Below are 24,782 nucleotides of genomic sequence, written 5' to 3'. Positions count from 1 at the left end.
AAAAAAAGTTGAATTTTTAAAAATGAATCTCTTTGAAAGGATTGGTACCAGGAGTCAATACTTGCTGGTCTCTTCCTGCAAACACATTTTTTCTCTGGCATTTGCCTTTTGCCGGTTTGAGAGCCGCGGATAGAAAAACATTAGAGAGGATGGTGAGCAGAGCACAAAATATCATGGACTTTCCCCTGATACCACTAGATGAGATCAGGGGAAGAGTGAGGAAAATCCTCAGGGCTAACTCACATCTTGGTCGGCACTTCTTTACCCTCCTTCCTTTGGAAAGGAGATATAGAAGAATTGCCAGCCGCACAAACACAAACACAAACACTGTGAGTTGTATTGTGTTGGGGGATGCACTGAGGGAGCTGAACCAATCCCAATGTACATACGTTGTGCACTGACTATTTTATTTATATATATATATATATATATATATATATATATATATATATATATATATGTGTGTGTGTGTGTGTGTGTGTGTGTGTGTGTGTGTGTGTGTATGTGTGTGTGTGTGTATGTATGTATGTATGTGTATGTATGTATGTATGTGTATGTATGTGTGTGTGTGTGTGTATATATATATATATATATATATATATATATATATATATATATATATATATATATATATATATATATATATAATACATACATACATACATACATACATACATACATACATACATACATACATGCATACACATACATACACATAAAACTTCAAGGACAAGCAGGTCCAGATTACAACAGGACAAAACCACATTCAGGGAGAAACTGCTGTTTGATTCTGAATAAAATGGGCAGATTTTGTAAATAAAGCATGCAGTTTGTATGCATGTGAGATAATTGATCATAATATGCAAAGAAACTCAGCTCCAGGAAGGTTGACTGCCTCATTATACATTGCTATGAGAAATCCACTATCCTTTTAGCTATAAGAAGAGAGATATAGACATTTTGTCATGCCCTCATGTAGTGGATTTTTTGCCTGACAACTACATACTCTTCTTGGAGGAAGGAGGGAACTGTTTTTCCTATCCTGGGTGGTGATTTCAGTTAAACTGGCGGTCAAGGTAGCTAGTTATACTATTGTCATCTTTGCAAAATATTTCTGCAAGAAACCGTTGGGTTGTGGCTTTCTGATCTGCCCTTTTAGTTTGACTGCACTCTGGATCTAAAAAGCACATTCAGCACCTGGTTCTATGTCAGGAGACTATAATATAATACTATCCAATGTAAGTATTTTTCTTTTAAAAAATCCAATTCCTCTTAAGCTGAAGCCATCCTTTGTTATTATAACTGAATTTGGTACAAAAACAACAGGATAATTGTAAAAAATAACTTTCTTTAATTGCAATCAGCCTTTGCTATAACAATTAACATAGCATATAAACTAAATGAAATTTAGCTAAGGTGTCCTGGGGTCTTATGTGATAGAAAAACCGTAGAAACCATTTTAATTACATCATAGAACTAAGACTTTCATATCTTTAAAATAACATATAACTTTGATTTGTACTCTAATGCAGTGTTTCTCAATCTTGGCAACCTTAAGCTGCGTGGACTTCAACTCCCAGAATTCCCCAGCCATCCAAGCTGGCTGGGGAATTCTGGGAGTTGAAGTCCACACATCTTTAAACCGCCACGTTTTAGAAACTCTGCTCTAAAGAACACACCAGACTGCCGGTTTAACTCCCAGTAACTTTCAGTGGAGCTTAAACCGTAGTATTACATTGCGCAGATTTCGTCAGAAAACGTTTTCTGTATACTAAGCAACGCCGATCACGTTGGGAACGAAGGTCTGAGGACAAAACCCAGCAGAAATCTGCCGGCCAGCACAACACGAAGTTTACGCGAGCGGCGGGCAGGACATCATGTCTGCGTTTACAGCAAAGGGAGGATGGACTAGTAGCGAGAAGAGCAGCGGCAGGGGGCGTTTCCAGTATCAGGACACAAACCGGAAGTGATCTCTGTACCGCTTTTGATCCCGCCCTCTCCCTCTCCAGAGGAGGAGCCCGTCCACAGCTGCACAATCGCCCCTTCCGGAGGGGGGCGCTCTGCGCGGTTGGTGGTCTAATTATTTCTGTCCCCCGCCTCTCCTTTTTTTCTTCTCTCTCCGAGGTTCGGCGGGTACCTCATGAGGCGATTTTGGTTCCGGCGGTGGGCGGTGGCGTGTCCGGGGCCTGTGCTCAGGTGCTGCGGGAGGTTGTTGGGTCCGCCTTAGACTGATGCTGGAAGCTCGGCGGTGGAAGGTGCTTGGAGGACAAAAGCTGGAAAAGGGGAACCAGATGTGGAGGAGAAGAAGAAGGCCGTCGCCACTCGGGCCCTCGTAGGCCCGGCCTCGCCGGCTGATGCATCCCAGGTGGGATCATTGCATGTGGGTATGGCTTCGTATAAATGACCAAATGATTCTGGGGCTTATCCCAGAAATCTGTTTCTGATGCCTCAGTTTTTAGGTGAGTGTCTCTGAACATGTCTAGAGTTCTGTCATGAATGACTACACTCTGAGGGGAAACAGGAATTTATGCATATCATAAATTATTCTGCATCTAAACAGCAGACATTGCTTTAAAGGTAACCATTTGGATAATGAAGATCAACAATGTCATAGTGGCAATAGGCTTTGGTGAACCAGTTTTCTTCAAAGATTAAGCAGTTATTTTGCTGTTATTTTGTGAATAAATTATGTATGTATGCATGCATGCATGTATGCATGCTTCCTCCCATATTTGGGCATACCAGGGGTTGTGACATAAAATACATACATGCATGCATGCATGCATGCCAAAGTATATGTAAATTGAAAAGACCTGTAACCAGTAGAAATACAGTCAGATTTTATTGAACTGTCATATAAAATATGATTGACTAATCCTTTTTATTCTTGATATTGATGTATAAATACCTCATGACGATATTGATAAAGACAGTGTAAACTGGAGCACTGATCCTATTCAGCGTATTAACTCTTCCATTTCACTGTAAGTGAAGTGATCTGTCTATCCCCATACTAAGAATGCTAAAAATGTTGTAAGAAGGCACTGTTGAGATTGGGAAATATAAAATCTTCATATTCTATCTGCAAGCATTATTCTCTTTGTAAATGAAAGCTGTAGTTGAAAGAAGATTTAGTCACAAACTCAGGTCTAAGAAAATGAGTTGATAAATTGAGTTTTTTCCACTCAATTATGTTTCTCACAGCAAAGAAGAACATTCTTCATGTGTGGGCGGAGCAGGATGATGCTAGTTGTCATTTCTCTTTGCTACTGTTATATAGTTGCCACAAACTCTGACTGAATTTTGACATGATGTATGGCCATCAAGTAGAAAAGGGCCTGGGACAATTGAGAATTCTCTAGTGTTATGGTACACAACAAGGGGCTCTTATTCATATCTGGTGCACAAATGATGGCAAAATATGTCCATTGGAGAGCTGAGGCCTGAACTGGGGTTCTTTTTTTAAACCATACCTCTCGGGGCCTGTGCTTCTCTGTATTCAATAAAAGGACAAGTCCTTTTTTAGAAAAGAAATAGAGGGGGGGGGAGAAAGGAAGAAAGAAAATAATCTGTCTCTAAGAGACAGTGGACATTGGGAGTGGGATCCGGCGTCTGAGAAAATTTTGGGGTACATCTCTACTGGTTTACTGTTTGTTAGCTTTGGCTGGATGAATCTACATTGCTGTATTTAATTTGGTCAAATTATAATACTGATTCATGCTTGTTGCAACAAAATTATTTGTCTTTGGAAGAGGTCCATTTTTGCCTGTGGGAATCACTGCTGTTAACTTGCTTTCTTTCAAATAGGAGGTATGCTCAAAAAGGACTGATTCAGAGCATAGTTCTTGTGTTTCTGTTGTGTGAATCCAGGCAATGTTGATCAGAGTAAGTGTCAATTAAAAGCGTAAATGAGTTAAACATTCATTAAATGAACAAAGACGGGAAGAAAAAACATTTTTCTGTATGCTTAACTCTGATTAGATAATGATCAGGGTTACAAGTGTTTTGCTGACTTACAACTAATTTGCAGTGGGTTCTAATGTGTTGCACTAATAAGGATAGAATTCACAAATATCTTTTCCTTCTAAAGTAATTATAGTTCTAATCAGTCTAAAAAGTATGTGATTTTTATTTGTGCTTAGTTTTTAAATAATCAAGTGACATTTTAAAGATGACAGTTAACATGTAAGAATTATAAGCAAGAAACTGCTTTTGGAATTGCTGTGATTTGGTGAATTAATGCCTGCAGTATTTTGAAAATTACAGATTTAACAGATCATTCAGGAGTGGAGTGTTAATTCCCAAATATCTGTTTAACTTGAACAATGTCAATCACAGTGATGTACAGTATTTATATGATAATATAATGACATGAATTGTGTAAAACCATGACACAATGTACATTATGTAGATGTAAGTATCTTATCTAAACTGTTTGGATTAATGAATTTGTCTATTATGTTGAGGGATGCCCTGATAAAATGTCTGTTGCATCCAGTGCCCATTAAATGGTTTTTCTTTAAATCAATGATTTATATTTAATACAGAATTTATTACTGGTACAGGTATTACTAGTACTGAATTTATTACAGTTTAGTTTTCGTAATCTTTAAGGAAGCGCACAGAAACATGAGAAATTAAAACGTTAGCAAACTCTTAAAGATTTTAACTTATGGGAACTTCCACATTTAATTGATTTGGAATTGCAGATTGCTTTTATAGAGTATGAACATATTTTAAAATCTCAGTCATTTTTCTCTTGTCTCATTGCACTTTATTTGAAATCGGAATACAGCTAATTTTTTTCTTTGCAGTGTTGTAATACTATAGCATTTGTGTCGCAGTCTGGTTTCCCATTGGTAAACAAACTTGAATCACCCTGTTTCTCAGTTCTTTGACTCTATCCCAGTTTCACCTCAGCTTCTTTTATTAAAGAAGTCTTTTATTAAAGGAGTCTTTTATTAAATATGCTAGAGGAATAGAAAAGATAAAGAGTGGAAGAAGAAAAGCAAAACAGCATGATCTATTTTTCTATACCAGATGTGCATTCCCTAAAACCTCTCCAGAAATTTCCAGAGAATGTTAAGTTTTAATATATAAAGAGATATTAAACTCATGACATTGATTATATTTATTAATAGTATTGAAATTACTTATTTAAATAAATTTAGTTTTTTCCCTTGACTTTCCATGTTAGAGTGCAGCCCCTTGTCATCATTCAAAAGTGGTAGAAACCTGTTACAGTGTTCTGTATGTTTGTTAAATGCCAAACTCATGCTTGCCTGAACTATTGTGTACATTTTAAATGTCCCTTTTTTGTTTAGGATGAATGAAATGAGTCTGAGCCCTGTGGGGATGGAACAGCTGGCAGCTTCTTCTGTGAGCAATGCCCTGGCTGTTGCAGGAAATCACATAGCTTTGACCTCCTCACCCACCCATAGTGCTATATCAGCACCAGGTAATGTATCAAGTTAGGATACAGAGACATTTTGTTGATGTGTTTATTTCTTTGCTCAAATTAAGAGATGGTGTGACATGGAAACTCGGTTTTGCTTTAATACTTTTTCCTCAGTGTTTTGCTATTGCCTACAACCTGGCTCTTAGATGTAATTTTCAAGAACCGAGCATCTTTCAATTATTACAAAAAAGTCCGTGTCAACTTACAATATAAATGTGACACAGTAAGAATATTGTGAACAAAAGTGATTGTATGTTTTAAGTCGTGTTTACTCCATTTGAGTTGAAATCGAATTCTCTAATGACCTTTCCAGTCTTTTTTTTAAACAATTTTTATTTATTTTTGAACAAAGACAAACAAACATAAAAATAAAAAAGCCATCTTCAATTACAAATTGTAGAAAGTGTGTCAGTTGGTTACAGTATTTCCATGCATCTCTTCCATAGTCATCACCTGTTTTTCATATCAAATCACATATTTTGAATTCACATATATTCATGTATATCACGATTATTATATCTCAACATTAATTTGACTATAATTGTTTTTACATCCTTTTATATATAATATTCAAAATCTAGAATAGGATTATCTGATAACATTCTATTAAATCATCCTAAAATCATCCAATCACAATGTAACATATTCTAGATAAAGCTTTTAAACCTCCTCTCATATTCTCCATGCGTTGTTTATATAAAATTTCCAGTCTTAATCTCTGTGCATCCAGTCTCCCCAAATGTTTGATCAATTGTAGACTAATTATTTTGTTTTTTTATTAGGATTACCAGTTGCAATTCCAAATTTGGGGCCCTCATTACCGTCTGCTTTGTCTCTGATGCTTCCAATGGGCATTGGAGATCGAGGAGTGATGTGCGGTATACCAGAAAGAAATTATACCCTACCTCCACCACCTTACCCTCATCTAGAAAGCAGCTACTTTAGACACATCCTACCTGGTATGTAGCATGACACAATAGACTTTGTTCAAATCTTGGGATCCGTAATATAGGGCAATGGTTAACACTTTATTAAGTTACAAAGCCTTAATTGAATAGGTAACAGTATATACATTTTACAGGTAAATAGTGTTGAACATTCTCTTCCAGATATATAATTATGTTTTATTTATTTGACAATTATTACAAGAATAGATATGATCTGGAATTATTTAGGTGAACTTGTACATTTCTTTTTCTTGTGCCTTAATAATTGTTTACATTACATTGACTCTTTATTTGCAAGTCATGAGAGGTGTAAAATACTGAGCCTTAGGTTTATTTGGATGCACTAGTGCAAATTGATTTTCCTTGAATTCAGCAATTTAAAACTTGACTTGTTAGTATGAGACAATGTGTTTATTTTTCCATTTCTTTCATTTTTCCTCTTCTTCAGGTCTCATATCTTACTTAGCTGACAGACCTCCACCTCAGTGTATTCATCCCAACAATATCAACGTTGATAGTAACTCAGCTTTATCTGTCTCCAATAATCCTTCAGACTTAGATCCCTACCAGCCCAATGGATCTGTGGGTCTTGAAGCAGGCATTGTCTCCATGGATTCTCGTTCAGTGAACGCACATAACACTCAAAGTTTGCATCCCAGTGATGGCCATGATGTAGCTCTGGATACAACAATTACCATAGAAAGTGTTTCAAGAGTTACCAGTCCAATCTCAAGTGACAGAATGGCTGAAGAGCTTAGGATGAGTGATGTAGGTGGGGATCATTCACAAATTGCAAATGGCAGCCGTAATCATGAGCCTCTAGCAGTGGATGGTGGTTTAGCCTCAGAAACTGTGGGGCATAATGGTGTCATCCCTATCCATGGTAGCAGTTTGGAACTTCCTGTTGTTATGGAGACTGACCACATTTCAGGCCGGGTCAATGGGATGCCTGACCGAACACTTGGGGACCCTATTCATACAGTGGCCATGAGCAGCAATTCTGTGAGTGTTGCGCTTTCTACCTCACATAATCTCACTTCCCTGGAATCTGTCTCATTACATGAAGTGGGTCTCAGCTTGGAGCCTGTGACAGTATCCTCCATTAACCAGGAAGTAGCCATGGGACAAAATCATGTGGATGTCTCTTCAGACAATCTTGCTTTTGTGCCATCATCATTGCAGATGGAAGATTCCAATTCCAATAAGGAGAATATGGCTACATTGTTTACAATATGTGAGTATGTGTCACAGTATGTCTTAAACAGTATTTTCCAGCTAATTCAAAAAGTTTAACTTATCCTGCTTTTAAATGTATGTACTTATGACAAAATCCAGTGGAGTTATAGAAAAAGTTTACAGAAGGTGCAGAAAACTGGAGCTAAGCTTTTAACCAATCACTGAATTTACACAGGACTGTAAGCCATTATTTAATCCTGATTAAATCCCAATTGGCATAACTCATTAAGCCAAAAATGAACCAATTCTAATTTGACTTAATATAGAGAGGAAACCCATTCTGGAATGCAAGGGGAAAGCAATGCTTCTTCTGCATGGTTTTAGTGAGACTTAAACCTCAGTCATTATAATGAAGGGTAACAAAATGAAAACCATTTGAAAGGTACTAATTGTTCCTGTTACATATAATATCCCAGTTAGGCTTTCTCTTTCCTGACTACAAAGGAAGATTTTTTTCCCCATTTAGGATGGATACAGATAAACAAAAACTAAAGAGGCTGGGGATTGTTTCAGTCATTGAAGAGATCAAGTTTCACTTCTTTCTCTCCTTTCAGTTCACAGAAATTGGCATGTATATAAGCCTCTGTTTTTCACATGTCTTGAATGCTTTTACATTCAATGTTTAATTATAATTATTCAAAATACATACACCAATTTTCATTTATTTACTTGTAAATAAATAAAATAAGAAAATAAGAAATAAAATGAGAAAGGCTGAGCACCAAAGAATTGTCCACACCTTTCATCAGTCAGTACTGCAGGTAAATGAGAGAAAGTTATGGTTGTAATAGCTGGACTGCCATAGTGGATGTTCCTATAAAACTAATTCTTTCTTAATTGCAAGTTAAATGTGCAGAATAATATATTTGTATAAGAAAATTCCCTTGCAATTACGTGACCTGTTTTCCTCATGAAGGAATCCATATCTCAATTTTGCAAATAAATTTTCTTCCCATAATCAACATATGGACTATACTCAATATAGTCCATAAAAATATTTAATCAGTTTTAGTTGTCCACTCATGCCCATATTATAATATGTCTCTAACCCTGTTCCCCATCAAAAGCTAACATTTGTACATTTTCTTTATCCCTTCAAAGCAATTTTTATTTGACACTGGCATCAAACATTTTATAAGCATAGGTCTAATAAATATTGTGTGGGTTGTTTTTTCTACCCTCATCTTGCATGTATGTTATAGCAGCATTCCTGAATTTCTCTGTTTTGGCGGACCTGCGGAGATGTGGTAGCAGTGGGGGAAGAGGGGATGGTTTCATGTGTATGTGTTGCCGCTTTCACAAATGCTCATCCACCGTTTCTGCGGCCCGGTTCCAAATGAGCTGCAGCCAGGCAAAGGGCCGTGAACCAGGGGTTGGGGATCCCTGTGTTATAGCAACTGACAGAAACAATTCTCTCATTCTGTACCTTTTTTTTCTTATCCACAGGGTGCACACTCTGCGACAAGGCTTACCCATCAGATTGCCCAGATCATGGGCCCGTGACTTTTGTTTCTGACACTCCAATAGAGAGCAGGGCCAGACTTTCTCTCCCAAAACAGCTTAATATCCGCCATGCTGTTATGGGACCTGAAGTTGGTAAGTTGTTGTTTATTTCGTCTTGTATATTCTCATCTTGAAACACAATTTGATAGAATAGCTGGATAATAAAAGCCACTATTGTACTGCAGAAAGAATGTGAATCTGGACAGAGCTTTATTATTAAGCATACAGTACAATGCAATATCTGTGTGGTAAACCACATCATTTTGTGAATTTGTATGCAATTACTGAGCAATTTTTACACATTCAAAAAAAACAAACAGTGAATATTGCAGATGCAGATGTTTGGAGTTTTTTCATTCAGTATTTTGTATAACACTTTTGTTGTGATCTGCCAGTAGAACTGGTGGCAGACTCAGATGATGAGGAGGTTGGGGGCAGTCCTGGAGTCTGGGGAAGGCTCTGATGGATGCTCTATGTCGGAAGCAGAGATAGAGCCAGGACCCTCCGACATTACCCAGTTGCTTTCGGAGTCGGAGATAAGTGGGGAAGAAGAGCAGCTGGGGCCTGTTACAGATGTGCATATGTGCAGAGTTGTCAGGAGAGGAGAACAACTGAGGAACAGGAGCCGACTCGGGAAGAAAGGCACACGAGGATGCTGAATGGCCCCTCCCTGGCTGGGGAGTAAATAGAAGCTTGACAGGAATTAATTTACAACTTTGTGACTAGAAGCTCTCGCCTGGCAATTATCCAAGGAATGATAAGGCCTGTTACTGCAATTAACCCTTGGAAGGATTATTGCCTGGACTTCTGTGTGTGAATGCCATGAATTCACAGTAGCTAAATAAAGAGGGAGTTTATAACTTGGGGATTGTGGCTATTCCAGAACTCGTACCTTCTCTGTTATGTACTTTATGATCAGTTTGGAGGTAGGTTTTGAATTATTGCTTTACTGAAACATCCAATCTCTTCACAGTTCTAACTCTTCGCTGACCTTATTTAGTTTCTGTACAATACATAATACAATACAATAGCAGAGTTGGAAGGGACCTTGGAGGTCTGCTAGTCCAACCCCCTGCCTAGGCAGGAAACCCTATACCATTCCAGACAAATGGCTATCCAACATCTTCATAAAGACTTCCAGTGTGGGGGCATTCACAACTTCTGGAGGCAAGTTGTTCCACTGATTAATTGTTCTGTCAGGAAATTTCTCCTCAGTTCTAAGTTGCTTCTCTCCTTGATTAGTTTCCACCCATTGCTTCTTGTTCTACACTCAGGTGCCTTGGAGAATAGTTTGACTCCTCTTCTTTGTGGCAACCCCTGAGATATTGGAACACTGCTATCATGTCTCCCCTAGTCCTTCTTTCTATTAAACTAGACATACCCAGTTCCTGCAACCATTATTCATATGTTTTAGTCTCCAGTCCCCTAATCATCTTTGTTGCTCTTCTCTGCACTCTTTCTAGACTCTCCACATCTTTTCTACATTGTGGCGACCAAAACTGAATGCAGTATTCCAAGTGTGGCCTTACCAAGGCATTATAAAGTAGTATTAACACTTCATGTGATCTTGATTCTATCCCTGTTTATGTAGCCTAGAACTGTGTTGGCTTTTTGGGCAGCTGCTGCACACTGCTGGCTCATATTTGAATGGTTGTCCACTAGGACTCCAAGATCCCTCTCACAGTTACTACTATTGAGCAAGGTACCATCTATACTATTTCATTTTTCTTGCCTAAATGTAGAACCTTACTCTCTTCACCATTGAATTTCATTTTATTAGATAGTGCCCAATGTTCAAGTTTGTCAAGATCCTTCTGTATCTTAAGCCTGTCTTCTGGAGTGTTGGCTATTCCTGCCAGCTTGGTGTCATCTGCAAATTTGATGAGTTTCCTATTTATTCCCTCATCCAAATCATTGATGAAGATGTTGAAGAATCCTGGGCCCAAAACAGAGCCTTGGGGTACTTCCCTCCATGTAGATGCAGTTCCATTGAGGACTACACGTTGAGTGCGGTTGGTCAGCCAGTTACGAATCCATCTGATGGTGATGCTGTCCAACCCACATTCTTCTACTTTACCTCGTAGTAGGTTATGGGCTACCTTATCAAATGCCTTACTGAAGTCCAAGTAAATTATATCGATGGCATTCCTCTGGTCCACTAATTTTGTCACTTTGTCAAAGAATGCAATAAGATTAGTCTGGCATGATCTGTTTTTGACAAACCCATATTGGCTTTTGGCTATTACTTTGTTTACTTCTATGTGTTCACTAATTTGTTGCTTAATTATCTTTTCCAGAATCTTTCCTGGTATTGAGGTCAGGCTGATAGGTCTATAGTTTCCTGGATCTATTTTTTTTCCTTTTTTGAAGATGGGAACCACATCAGCTCTTTTCCTGTCCTCTGGCAGTTCCCCGGTGCTCCAGGATCTCTGAAAGATATCGTTGTGGTTCTGAGATCTCATCTGCCAGTTCCTTCAGAACCCTGGGGTGTAATCTGTCCAGTCCGGGTGATTTGAACTCGTCTAGGGTAGACAAGTGCTCACTTACCATTTTCTTCCCTATTTCAATTTGTGTTCCTAATCTGATTTTTGTAGTGCTGTTTTTGATAGGTTGGACTGTTTTATCCCTTTGTGTAAAGACAGATGCAAAAAATGAGTTAAATAGTTCTGCTTTCTCCCTGCTGCTTGTCACCTTCTTACCACTTTCTCCCAGCAATGGACCAATTGTTTCCTTAACCTTTTTCTTGTTTTTGACATGTTGGAAGAAGCTTTTTTTGTTATTTTTTACTTTTGAAGCAAGCCTTTCTTCATTGTGAGCCTTAGCTTTCCTTACTTCATCTTTACAGGCTCAGGCTATTTGCTGATGTTCTGCCTTAATTATGTCCCCTCTTTCCACTGTTTATACTTAACTTGTCTTTCAATTTGTCAGAGAGTTCTTTATGCAACCATGCTGGTTTCTTTTGGGAGCTGTTATTTTTCTTCTTCTTCATTGGTATTGTACTAGACTCAGCTTTTGTAATCTCATTTTTCAAAATTTCCCAAGCTTCTTGAGTTGTTTTTCCCTTGAGAATTCCATGGAATTCTTCCCAAGCTCTCTGTAAGTTTATTGAAATTAGCTCTCTTAAAATCCAAGACTCTAGTTTGACTTTGTTCTACTACTTGTGTTTGCATTCCAATATTGCATGGTCACTTGCTCCCAGGATTCCTATGGCTTCAACACCTTCTATCATTTCCTCTCTGTTAGTGACAATTAAGTCCAATATGGCTGATCCCCTTGTTCCCTTCTCTACTTTTTGGGAAACAAAGTTGTCTGCTAGGTTCGTTAGGAACCTGTTGGATCTTCCACTTGGTGCAGTTTGTTTCCCAGTTGATGTCAGGGTAGTTAAAATCCCCCATTACTATTGTGGTGTGCTTCCTACATATCTTAGTTAGCTGACTAGCAAAAGGTTCATCTACTTCCTCTGCTTGGTTGGGTGGCCTGTAGTATAGACCTATGGCAATGTCATTCCCCCCCCCCCCCAAGCTTTTAATATTGACCCAAATGCACTCAAGATAGTTCTCATCATTGTTGTGCTCTATTTCTGTAGAGATGTAGTTATTTCTTATATATAGTGCAACTCCACCTCCTCTTTTATTTGGTCTATTTCTTTTAAATAATTTAAATCCTTCTAGCTGTATATTCCATTTGTGGGTTTTATCCCACCAGGTTTCTGTAATGACAACAATATCGTATCTGCCCTCATTTACTTGAATTTCTAATTCACCCTTTTTATTCCTCATACTTTGTGCATTGGTGTATGGACATTTGAGTCCATTTTCATTGACCCTGTGTTTACGTTACTTCTTACTTCTATATGTGCTGAAGTGCAGTTGAATGCATTCTTCCTTCTACCAACACAGTATTTCCTGTCCCATTTACAGTTGCTCATATATGGAATTGTCTTATTCTGCTTATAGACTTTGCATAGATTTTACAAATAATTTTACAATAAAAAATAGCAGTGAATTAACAGAGAATTTTTTCACCTGCTATACCCACTGTTTTCTTATTTAAAAGCAACTACACATAAATCGTAAATATGCATTCAGATTTCCTGAAATACATTGTACTTAATTCTGTACCATGTTGAAGTTGTGTTGGCTTTTGTTCACTTGGGAATTCATTGAAACATAATACTTGAATGGGAATGTCTAACCTTTGCAGGTAACTTTATTCTTATGAAAACAGGTATTAGAGTCATATCAGTTATGTTAAATATTTTCATAAATTTGAAAAGCCTAACAGTTTCTGAAAAAAGAGATGCTTTGAAAAAGAAAGTTGAAAATCTAGCATCATGTTATTTTATCTCCCAATCTAATAGCAACATTTCATATGTGCAAATTAATGGTAATGGAGAATTATTGCTTTCTTTTAGGTGGACAATATTGTCAATTATCAACTTGCCTTGGAACTCCTTCCTTAGGTATGACTATTACCTTTACTTCAGTAATGATTCTTGGGTTAGCAGTGAATGGAAATAGGCTTAGGTATTCATAGAAAATAATATAGTTGTACTTGAGTTTTTATATATGCTTACTATATATTATTTTATATATTATTTATATTCTATTACATTTTACTTCGCTAGATTGGTTTTCAGAAATACCCTTTTCTTTCAGCTGCTCTTATTTAGTTATTTTTGGTATTATTTCTATTTTTAGATGAAACTTAAATATGTGATTTCATTAATGCTTAATCAAACATTGTTACTGGGGCACTATTCATAAGAAGCTTGAAGCCTTTGTTTTAGTTATATATTAATTTTAAGCACTGCCCATCTCACTATTTGTCATTTATTAGGTTTCTTAGAGCACTACTTTCTGAAGATGGGAATGTTATAACGAAATATTATGGAGTTCTGTTTTTTTTTGGTTTTTGCCAAAAGCAGTATGAAATCTTTAATAAGTGCAAGAAATCCCAATCTCACTTTCACAAGTCATTTTAGTCACCTCAAATGAATTGATATTAGAATAAAGTGGATCAATGCAATATCCTTTATAGGTTTATTCACAAAAATATAATAGCTTCTGTGATTTCCATTTTGTTTTTGCTTAAGCAGGGAAACTTGTACTATATTGCTTGTTATTACTGGATTTGATTAAGTGTAATCAGAGGACTACAATTTTCCCCCCAATTGCTCATAGGTGTGTGGACTCGGGAAACTATTCCTGTCCGTACCTGCTTTGGACCACTCATTGGTCAACAAAGTCATTCAATAGAAGTAGCTGACTGGACAGACAAAGCAGCCAATCACATTTGGAAGGTCGGTTTATGTCATACTCTTTGTAAATCATTCCCAAGCAAAAAAAAAAAAAAACTTTTTTGCACTAGGCTCTTCTTCACATACAAAATTGGGACACTACATTTATTACAATAAGTGATAAAAGTATTTTGTTAATAAATATGATTATGAATAAAATGATTATGGATTTACTATCCTGTTCTTATACAGAAAAATATTTTCCAAAGACAGATGGAAAATAAATAGTGCTTGGGATAGGAATGTTATCTTAAGCATTGCAGCATTTATCACTGTGGTCTTTGCTGCTGGTGTCCTCCTTCCATCAACTCATTACCAAGTACCAGGGTTCAGAGGATGCCCTTTGGAAATTGAGGACAGAAGTGAATGTACCTTGTTCCAAAGTAAACAATCCCCTGGCACAGAAGTTCATCCAAATCTCTATATGTACTGCTCTGATTTTTTAAGTGATAGTGAGTGGAGACCAGTGGTGCGTTCTGGGTGGTACGGCCGTACCGGTGGTAGCTGGGAGTAGCAGCCACTGTACTGGAACGGTGGCTCATTTGGCCCACCTGCCCGCCCTTGTTCTTTACTGTTTTTTGACGGAAACGGCCCAATTGCACATGCACACACAGCGTGCAGCACCTGCGTGACCTCCGCCAAGCAGCTGGGTGTCGCAGGGGGGCGTGTGCATGTGTGCGCAGTGCGTGTGCCTGACGACGCCCGGCTCCATGCGCAGCATACCGGTTGCAATGGGATCCGGAACCCACAACTGGTGGAGACTGTTACCATATGTTTTGTGCTTATGTAATTTGCCTGAAGAAAGTGATGACTAATCAAAACAACTTCATGTTAAGGTGCTCTCTTCACTTAGTTGGAAGATTTTTTAACCATCTGAGATGGCTCTGATTATCTTCTTTCAGATGTATCACAATAATGTCCTGGAATTCTACATCATCACAACGGATGAAAATGAATGTAACTGGATGATATTTGTGCGGAAGGCCAGGTGAGAAAAGGATAAAACTACAACAACAAAAACCAACAACAAAGATTTCTAAGTAATTACATGATAATCCTATTATATCTCACTAGATATTTTATAACATAATACTGTCTTTTTTCTTAAAAAAAAAAGATTAAATATTTATTCCTCAATATTCTGGATTTTAAATGAGGGGTGTGGTGGCCTAGTGATGAACATGCTGGCCTCCTATTCGGAAGGTTGACAGGTCAATCCTAGGTAGTGGCAGATGTTTCTCTCTTAGGGCGCAGAGAAAAAATATCTGCTGCAAACTCCATGTAGGCCACAGGAAGGCCAGTAAGTACTCCGTTCCATTTAGTCGCCCCAACTTTAACCCAAATTAAGGGACTATAGAGTCGTAAAAAGAAAGAAAAAAAGTCTGGACTTGGAATAGGGTTGAGGGTTTTTGGTTTTAATTGCATTCAAGTCAGCATTGATTCTTAGTGACTGCCTGGACAAGTCCCTGCAGTTTTCTTGGCAAGATTTTCAGAAGTGGTTTGCCACAACCTGCTTTTTAGGGCTGAGAGGAAGTAACTGACCAAGCTGGCTTCAAGCCTAAGGTGGAAATAGAACTCATGGTCTTCCTAGCCTGATGCATTTAACTACTACACTATAAACTAGTTCTCTGGAATAGTTTCATTTTATATTTCAACAAAATCTACTATTGCAGGATTGGATTAACAGTCAGATGTTTTGTGGGACTGATTCAGCATGTATTTGCATTATTATTTTGTTAGATCATTAGGTAGATTGAATGTATTATAATTAGAAAAACGTATCTATCTGGGTAGTCTTCAGGTATCTTAATCTTCATGATATTTTCTTGATTTAGTCTTATCTGGAGCCATTTCAGTAGAATTTTTTGCAGCTAAGATGCCTGGCTCATAGACCTGTAGAGTTGGAAGACATCTTGGAGGTCTTTTAGTCCAATGCTGAGCTCAGGAGAAGAATTTTCATACCATCCCAAACAAATGATTGTCCAACCTTTGCTTGAAAACTTCCTATGACGGAGCCTCAAAAACTCCAGGAGGAAGTGTTTAATAACTGCTTGAGTCAGGATCTTCATTCTTCCTTTGAGTTGGTATCTGGGCAAAGCTTCAACCCCTTGTTTTTCACCCTATCCTTGGGAGCCACAGGAATAAATGCACATTCTTTTCCTTGTGACAGCCCTTGAAGTATTGGACGACTTGAGATTTGAAAAGCATTTGAGATCTGTTTAAAGCTAAACTTGAATTTACAGATCTGTTTAAAAATTTGTCTAAGGTGATCTTTTAAATATTGTCTTTCTTAACTATTCCTCGTTATATTTTGAAAAATGCTTTAGGTGCCCTTTGTAGAGAGATGGTAGATCATCTATACTGTGAGACAGAATGGCTTCATCTGGAACAGGGATGTGCGGTCAATGGTATGCTTTGGCCTGCACTCTAAAAAGTTAGACAAAAATGTAAAATAATTTATATATAGTTGATGTCATTTTTCCACATTCATGTAAAATATTTTCCACTCAGCCATATTAAAATTACAATTATCAGCAATGATGTTGGTATTTTGAAGCTACACATGGCTCTTGGGTCTTAGATTAAGATTTAAAATTCAGAAACTTAAATATTTAATTCAAAGAGCAGAAGAACTGAGTAGATTCTTTTTATTTTTGTGAATATTTGATACTTCATGTGGAAGACATTTGTTCATCTTTCGTTGAAATTATAAAAACAGGTAATGCAGCATGAATGCTGATTAGCATCTTTAGAGGAAGAGAGTGTGGCCTACCAAAACTAAAGCATTGTTTGTTTTAGTAATAGTCTCTGGAACAAGTTTTAATATTCACATATAATATATGTGCACACAATAAGACTAAATAACCACTAGAGTACTTTTGCAATTTTAGAACAGAACATCAGACCTTTATCAAAATAGAAAAAAGTGACAAAAAAAGAAAGAAATGCATGTCTGGTAGCTGATCAAATACTAAAATCTACAAGTTCATAATGAAGGTAAAACAAGAATGGTCTCTAGGAAGAAATTTAAAAAAAACCCCTATCATTTCAGCTCCCATCAAAGTTGATAATTGCTTTCTTCTACCTGGGCAATAAAATAGTTTTAACAGTCAGTCCCTTCAATTGAAAATAATTTTTTTCTGATAAGTAGAAGAAGAGTGAACCTCGTAGTTCTTTTTGATTCTTTGCCTTTTTGATTCTTTGCCTTTTTGATTCTTTGCAGCGCGAAGGATCTAATGTCAGAATTCTCTTCCAGTAACTGCTTTGAATTCTTACAACCTTGTGCTTGTGTAACCAGGGAGTGTCTAGCCACTTTGTCTTCTTTCGGCTTCTTTTTCAGACTTCTCCAAAGACTCTTGCTGCCACATTGCGTGTCCAGATTATTTTTGTTTCAGTGTTACTCAGTCTGCAGTACGGCTTTACTTCATCTGGTTGGTTCTTATCCTTCCAATGTTCTCAACAGTTTTCTCCAGCACCACAGTACAAAAGCATCAATTTGGTTTTGTTCGGTGATGTTGCTGCAAATTGTTTTAGTGAAGAATATTAAATGATTTAGGGATATTTGTGATTAAAGTCATATAGAGGATACATTGTAAGATTTTCCTCTCTGTGAAATAGGAACCGGGAAGAACAGAATCTGGTAGCCTACCCTCATGATGGAAAGATTTACTTCTGCACCTCACGTGACATCCCTCCAGACCAGGAGCTCCTTTTTTACTATAGTCGAGACTATGCCCGGCAGCTTGGTAAGCGGTTAATTTAAGCATTCTCCAAATGTTAGTCTGTAGCTCCCAGGCCTAGAACATTGACCATACTGAAAATTACTTCTGGAAGTATGATTCAGGTGGGGAGCTTAAATCTGACATGAATAAAAGCTTCTGATTTATATATTCCTCTATCAGATCTGATAAGATTAGTAGTAATAGAAGAAAGTATATTCCCTTTCTTCATATTTCAACAAGTACAAGATTGAAGCTTATACCTTTTAAATTTATAATGCTTTTTGTTACCTTCCCATTTATTTGGGAGCTTCATACTTTCTGCTGCATCCTAAACAATTACCTCTCTTAAAGGTGTTCCTGAGCATCCTGATGTGCACACTTGTCACTGTGGAAAAGAATGTGCCTCCTATGCAGAGTTTAAGGTCCATCTGAGTAGTCATCTCCACAGCCACTTCCCCAGTCAGGGACACAGCAGTACCCCTGGATCAGGACACAGTAAGGAAAGGAAATGGAAATGCTCTATGTGCCCTCAAGCTTTTATATCACCTTCTAAGCTTCATGTTCACTTCATGGGGCATATAGGTATGAAGCCACACAAGTGTGATTTCTGTAGCAAGGCCTTCAGTGATCCTAGCAATCTGCGTACCCACCTTAAAATTCATACAGGTAAGTGAGGAAAAACAACATTTAAAATTCTTTTTCCAAACAAATATTTAGAACCAACTGCACTATTCTGTCAGAGTGAAGATTGGTCTTGTTTGTTCCTTCTTAGAATGGAATATTGTGTTGCCTTGTTATTTGCATATTTATTTGCATATATGTGACATACAATACTAGAGACCAATTGGATTTTGATTTTGGATGTGAGATCCCAAAATTTTAGGTGACTGTTTATCACTAGGAAACTATTTTTCTTTCATTCTTTTGCTAGAGATAAACAGTTGAAGAAGTATGAAATTAAAAGAACTTAATAAAGAGCATAGAATCTTTAGCAATTTTAGAAAAGCAACTTGGGAAATCTTTAGAAAATTGTAGAGTTGTGTCTAGTTTGTTGTCTATGGCAGAACATGAGATTCATTCATATTCCATGCCATTAGTTACTTGTAGCATTGAAATCTATTATATAGCCCTACTGTAATATCAAACATGTTGATACCTTGGAATTTCAATCTATATTTATTATTCTGTGGATGGGATGGGATGAAATAATCTTATGTAAATCTTTATGTCTTATTTTCAGGTCAAAAAAATTATCGCTGTGCACTCTGTGAAAAATCTTTTACTCAGAAGGCACACCTGGAGACACATATGGTTATCCACACTGGAGAAAAAAATCTGAAATGTGATTATTGTGATAAACTATTTATGCGGCGTCAAGATCTCAAGCAGCATGTGCTCACCCATACACAGTGAGTCATTCAGGAGACATTCCAAATTATTTCTGTGTGTGTATGTGTTTAATTTATTGCCCACAAACTAAAGAGGTCCATATTTAAAAGACTCATGATAGTGATAGGACAGTTCTCAGAAGAAACCCAGATTTATCAGAAGAAAAATGTATTGTGGTGAATAGTGTCAAGATGAAGGCTGATAAGCTTATATTTAATTCTATCTTATAAAAAAAGCATATGAGGCATAACCCATGATGAGTGGTAGAGATCAATGTTGACTATGGCATATATAAAATTATTTGGAATAGAAGATAGGAATTTTTCCAGGATGAATCTGTAACACTGAAATTCTAAGTATATGATGTTGAACAAAGAGCACTTCTAGGTTATTTCTCACCGAGTGTTAATTGTATGGATGATGCAAAGCCTATGCATGCAAAAATGTTTGCTAAATGGGAAATTTAAGATTAGAACAACTGTGTGAAATCTATGTCTCACAAGCCTTCAAATTCAACTCTCAAATATTTAAAAAATTGTTTTCATGTTCTCAAGACTAAAATGCCGTCTCTCTTCTCCATTCCTGTTTAGAGAGCGTCAAATCAAATGTCCACAATGTGAGAAGCTATTCTTAAGGACAAATCACCTAAAGAAACATTTAAACTCTCACGAAGGAAAAAGGGATTATGTGTGTGAAAAATGTTCCAAGGCTTATTTAACAAAATACCACCTTACTCGCCACCTAAAAATTTGTAAAGGACCAACCTTTAGTCTCTCAGCCCAAGAAGAAGAGGAGGAGGATTCTTCAGAGGAAGAAGAATTGATAAATTCTACAACAAATGAAAATTGCCAACTCAGAACCACCATGTATGTGACAACTGATACACTTTCTTGTCACAAATAAGACAATTCCTAAAATTATTGTTTGTTTAAATTTATACTCAGTGGCCAAATTCTCATCTATAATGAAAATGGCTTATCTGTTTCCAGAGTGATTGCCAGGAACATTACATATATTAAAACAATATAATTACTATGTTCATCCATTGAAATGGTATCATTGGTGACTTGATTGATGCATGATGGATACAGCTGAAACAGCATCAGCTGTCTCTGTTAAAGGTATACTTAATGTGAAAGTATGCACAAACCAAATTTTTTTCATTACAATAAAGTGTTTTTTATTGGAAAAAAGTTTGTAGCTTAACTTAGTTCATTAAATTGATATTTGTTGTATATCAATGAAATATTTGCTCATTTGTTGACAACTGAGCATTCCAAAAGAATTAGAAAACAAAAATATAGTATGGGAATCAGAGTAAGACATGCTAATGCTTGTGTTTGAAATGCAAGCTTAGTTTTAGCATGGATTTTACATACAAAGGTTATTCATGTAACTCTGTCTATACTGCAACCGATAACCACTTATTTTGAAAGGGAAATTCTGCTGCTAATATATTTATGGAATGAAGGTATCATTAAGATTTGTTTTCTTACGGAAAATTAAAATACTGCTTTTTAATGTGTGTACTGTTTTTTTTTCTCCTTTGAATTTTCCCCCAGTATATAAATTTTTTTTTCACCATAGCATTTTTGCTTTATTAAACCATTCATTTATCTATACATTATGAACTTCAGCCAATATTAACTATGCTGACATTGATAGTTCTCCTAGGTAGAAGTATATTAAATTAATGGTCTGAATCAGAGAGACGAGAGCCATGGTGTAGTAATTAAGGCATCAGAAACTGGGAGACCATGAATTCTAGTCCCACTTTGGGCATGAAGCCAGATGGGTGACCTTGAGCCAGTCAGTTTCTCCGAGCCTAGGAAGGAGGCAATGGCAAACTATTTCTGAAAAACCAGGCACTCTCCAAGAACTGAATACAAATGGAAGGGAGGGGGAACCCAATATTGTTAATCTTAGCTTTTTTATTTATGCCAATTAGATTTTATTAATTAGCACATGCCTATATTATAAATATAATATATTTATATAAGACCAGAGAATCATGCTCTCACAAGTTATCAAATCCTGGTTAACACCACCACACTTTAAACCTTACACAATATAGAAAGCTTCCTTTAGATTCTCAGAAAACTGTTTTTTAAATAGTAGCTTTTTAAGCCAATGTCAAAGGATTTCAGTGGATGCATCAGAATGCCTACATTTATCTTTCTTAATACAAATTAACAAATTAAGAGTAATTTCTTACATTATTGCTAGTGATTTTGTTTTGGCATATTCCAATTTCTAGCTGGTTAACACTTCAGAAAATTTTTAAGATCAAGACCAAACTTCATGGTAACATGACCTTAAAAGCAAGTTTAAAAAATCGGTTTACTTAGAATGTTAATTTAAAAAAAACATAAGCTTATTTCATGATTCCATTGCAGCTCCTCCACAGCTGCTACTGCTATTTGCAGAATTAGTTGCTTCAGAACTTGATGTGGTAACTGCTAGCCTCTGTCGAGTTCCAAAAACATCATTCACTGTAATGCCAAAAAGAGAGAGGTATTAAAAACTCTAATTTTAAAGAAGAAATTGATCTTTTTCTTAGGGTTACGTAACTAGTAAATGAATGAGAACAGTCACCTGCGGAAATTGTGCTTATATCCCAGAGTTGTAGTCCCTGCCTTTCTCCTCCAAAGACATAAACAAATGGCAGATCTGGACAGCAACCTGCACAAAACAGGGAACCCTGTGGGCAGAAGACACATTCTCTTCTGATTTTCTGCTGACTCAATACAATACATCTCAACAACACATTTCTAATCCAAATCAGTGAACTAAAATCAAAGAGGTGCATATCCAACGTCTTTAGACTTTATGTATTAGAGAAGTGATGGCTAACCTTTTCGTCCTCGCGTGCCGAAAGCGTGCCCATACCCATAATACAATGTGCATGTGACACACGCACCCCACACGCCCAACCCCCTGCGCATACGTGTGCGCCCCCCTGTGTATGCATGTGCGACCAACCCCCTGTGCCCCATTTTGGCTCTCTAGCCTCCCAGGATCACAAACAGGTCACGGGAGATGCACTGTACCTTCCACGCCCTGTTTTGGGCCTAGCAGACCTCCCTGATGCCTTCTGGGACCAAAAAGGGGGCGCAGGGAGGGCGTGCAACCCCAGATCACTGTTCAAACAGCTCTCGCATGCACAGCAAAGACCCGAAAATCAGTTGGCCGGCGGGAGGCATGCCCACATGCACAGTGGAGCTGAGCTGGGCAACAGCTTGCGTGTCTGCAGAGAGGCCTCTGCATGCCACCTTTGGCATGCCTGCCATAGGCTTGCCATCATGGTATTAGAGGAAATACAATTCATAAAATGTAGGCCATTTGTCTCATGTAAGTATTAATGTAACCAACATACTCGCAACATAAATATTAATTTAGTAACATTCAATATTAAACAGACCAGGTTTCCCACCAATTTTATTCTGCACTCACTCTCCCCCCCCCCCAAATAAGGCTCTATAAATATAGCTGCAGGAAAAATTACCATTTTCATATCTCTGGAATAGACTAAAGAAGGCTTGTTTCCTAGGATGTCCCAAATTTTCACAGATTTATCAGAAGATGTTGTGACAAGACATCCTTTGATTTGGCTACTTAACTGTAGTCCTGGAAAACATAAGCAGGTGCTTTTAGTATTAAATCAGGAAGAAAACAGAAGAAAACTTGCTTGTAGGCCTCATTCTTTTAGGTTAAGGGGTCTCTGATTTAAAGGCACCCCACATCCATGGTGCAGCAATGCCAACTGAAATGCATCTTCTTCCATTGGCATTGGTAAAAATAAAGATACTTCTTTCATTTGTCAAAAATACTAAAAAACAAGAACTCTATTTAAGTTATTAATTTATGAAGTCACTAGGCTCATGAAATATAATTTTGGGTGGTCTACCAATATATTGACAATTAAAACCATATAACACACACCCCAAATTACAAAAACAATATGGGAGAACAACAACCAGTTGACATTACATAATCATCTTGCAGGCTCATGGGATTCCAAAGTCAACGGAAAGTATTAAGGGCCTTCTGAAAAGTAAGACAGGATGGGGCCAATCTCATCTCAAGGAGAATGATGTTCCAGAGGGCAGGGCCCACAGTAGAAAAGGCACACCATCTGGGTCCTACCAGTTGGGGTTTCTTTGTCGATGACACCCAAAGCATTACCCCCCCCCCCCGGCTTGATATGATAGGTTTGATAGCTATAATCAGAGAGAGGTGGTCCATCAAATAACTTGATCCCATGCAATGTAGAGCTTTAAAGATGAAAAGCAACACCTAAAATTGTGACTAAAACAAACTGGCCATCAGTGCATCTCGCAGAATAAAGGTATAATGTTCATCTTCCCGGAGTGGGGGGCATGTAACTGTCCATGCAGCTGCACTTGCTGTACTCTGCAGCGGTTGAAGCTTCCAGATGATCCTCAAGGGCAGCATTGAGTTACCGTAATCCAATTTGGAGATGAGCAGAGGATGTGTGACTAAGCAAGGGCTTATAATCCAGGAACAGGCAAAAACTGGGGCACAATACCAAGCTGCGCAAAGGTCCTCCTAGTTATGACATAACCTGCTTCCCAGGAAGGACAGGAGTTGTGGTTATAGAAGAAGCCCCAGATTGAACACAGGGTCTCTATGGAGTATCACAGCCCCATCCAGAACCAAAGATGGTAAAATCTAATGTTGCTCAATCTTGTTCAACTGAAGCCTATTGTTCCCAGACCTCAACAGCCTCAGACATTGGAACAAGGCATTAGTAGTACTGATGAGTTTGCCAAGGACAGAGATATGGATATCATGGCAATGAATGATCTCACTCAGTGACTTCATTTAGAAGTTAAATAGGAATGAAGAGTACCAAGCCCGGTTAAACCCGCAGAACCTCTCCTCTCTCAATCAACACCAACCCAGAAGGATACCACAGTTGATGATATCAAAGGTTGCCAAGAAATCAAGAAGAGCAAGAACATATGCACTTCTCCTGTCCTGCAGCCACTTAGAGATAATTCAGAAGTTTGGCCAATGCCATCTCTAGCCAATGGCCGAAGTCTGAATACTGACTGAAAAGAGTCAGATAATCAACTTTATTCATGGCCCATAGAAGTTGCTGCACAACCACGTTCTCCACAACCTTCTCTAGAAAAGGGAAGTTAGATACTGGATGAAAATAGTCCATTGTGGTGGGATCCAGCAATGGCTTCTTGAGGAGAGGG

General features: G+C 37.6%; 2 protein-coding genes across 5 annotated transcripts in view; one reads left to right on the top strand and one right to left on the bottom strand.

The window, feature by feature from the left end:
• The first annotated feature begins 1,994 nt into the window (after positions 1 to 1,994).
• PRDM4 (PR/SET domain 4) lies at positions 1,995 to 21,075 on the top strand. 4 transcript variants are annotated; one of them, XM_087723105.1, is made up of 13 exons: positions 1,995 to 2,365; positions 3,808 to 3,885; positions 5,325 to 5,458; positions 6,241 to 6,417; positions 6,854 to 7,639; positions 9,088 to 9,237; positions 13,559 to 13,606; positions 14,328 to 14,446; positions 15,346 to 15,431; positions 18,062 to 18,189; positions 18,517 to 18,831; positions 19,406 to 19,574; positions 20,145 to 21,075. In XM_087723105.1, the coding sequence occupies exons 3-13, from the start codon at positions 5,326 to 5,328 to the stop codon at positions 20,455 to 20,457; spliced, it is 2,424 nt and encodes an 807-aa protein (XP_087579231.1). In that variant the 5' UTR covers positions 1,995 to 2,365; positions 3,808 to 3,885; position 5,325; the 3' UTR covers positions 20,458 to 21,075. The 4 variants fall into 4 exon arrangements, with proteins under 4 accessions (XP_087579231.1, XP_087579230.1, XP_087579229.1 ...); XM_087723104.1 differs by lacking the exon at positions 3,808 to 3,885; XM_087723103.1 differs by lacking the exon at positions 3,808 to 3,885 and having other exon boundaries at positions 1,995 to 2,380.
• Positions 20,723 to 24,782, bottom strand: part of PWP1 (PWP1 homolog, endonuclein) — an 18,525-nt gene continuing 14,465 nt past the window's right edge. Inside the window, exons 13-15 of the mRNA XM_087723107.1 lie at positions 23,060 to 23,181; positions 22,150 to 22,255; positions 20,723 to 22,046 (exon numbers count right to left, since the gene is read on the bottom strand). Coding sequence (XP_087579233.1) covers positions 21,934 to 22,046; positions 22,150 to 22,255; positions 23,060 to 23,181 — 341 coding nt within the window. The 3' untranslated portion in view covers positions 20,723 to 21,933. The remainder of the gene's footprint in view (positions 22,047 to 22,149; positions 22,256 to 23,059; positions 23,182 to 24,782) is intronic.

Source organism: Thamnophis sirtalis, unplaced genomic scaffold, assembly GCF_051295495.1.
Source record: "Thamnophis sirtalis isolate CommonGarterSnake01/CBP01778 unplaced genomic scaffold, rThaSir2_p1.2 scaffold_9, whole genome shotgun sequence".
NCBI lineage: Eukaryota > Metazoa > Chordata > Lepidosauria > Squamata > Natricidae > Thamnophis > Thamnophis sirtalis.
The sequence above is the reverse complement of the archived record's forward strand: the minus strand, read 5'-3'. Positions and strand labels throughout refer to the sequence as shown.

Coding starts and splice junctions, on each gene's coding strand:
- PRDM4 (XM_087723103.1), top strand. CDS start 2,355: ATGCATCCCAGGTGGGATCATTGCAT. Junction 2,381..5,324: donor CCCAGGTGGGATCATTGCAT/GTGGGTATGGCT, acceptor TTTTTTGTTTAG/GATGAATGAAATGAGTCTGA. Junction 18,832..19,405: donor CCACCTTAAAATTCATACAG/GTAAGTGAGGAA, acceptor TCTTATTTTCAG/GTCAAAAAAATTATCGCTGT.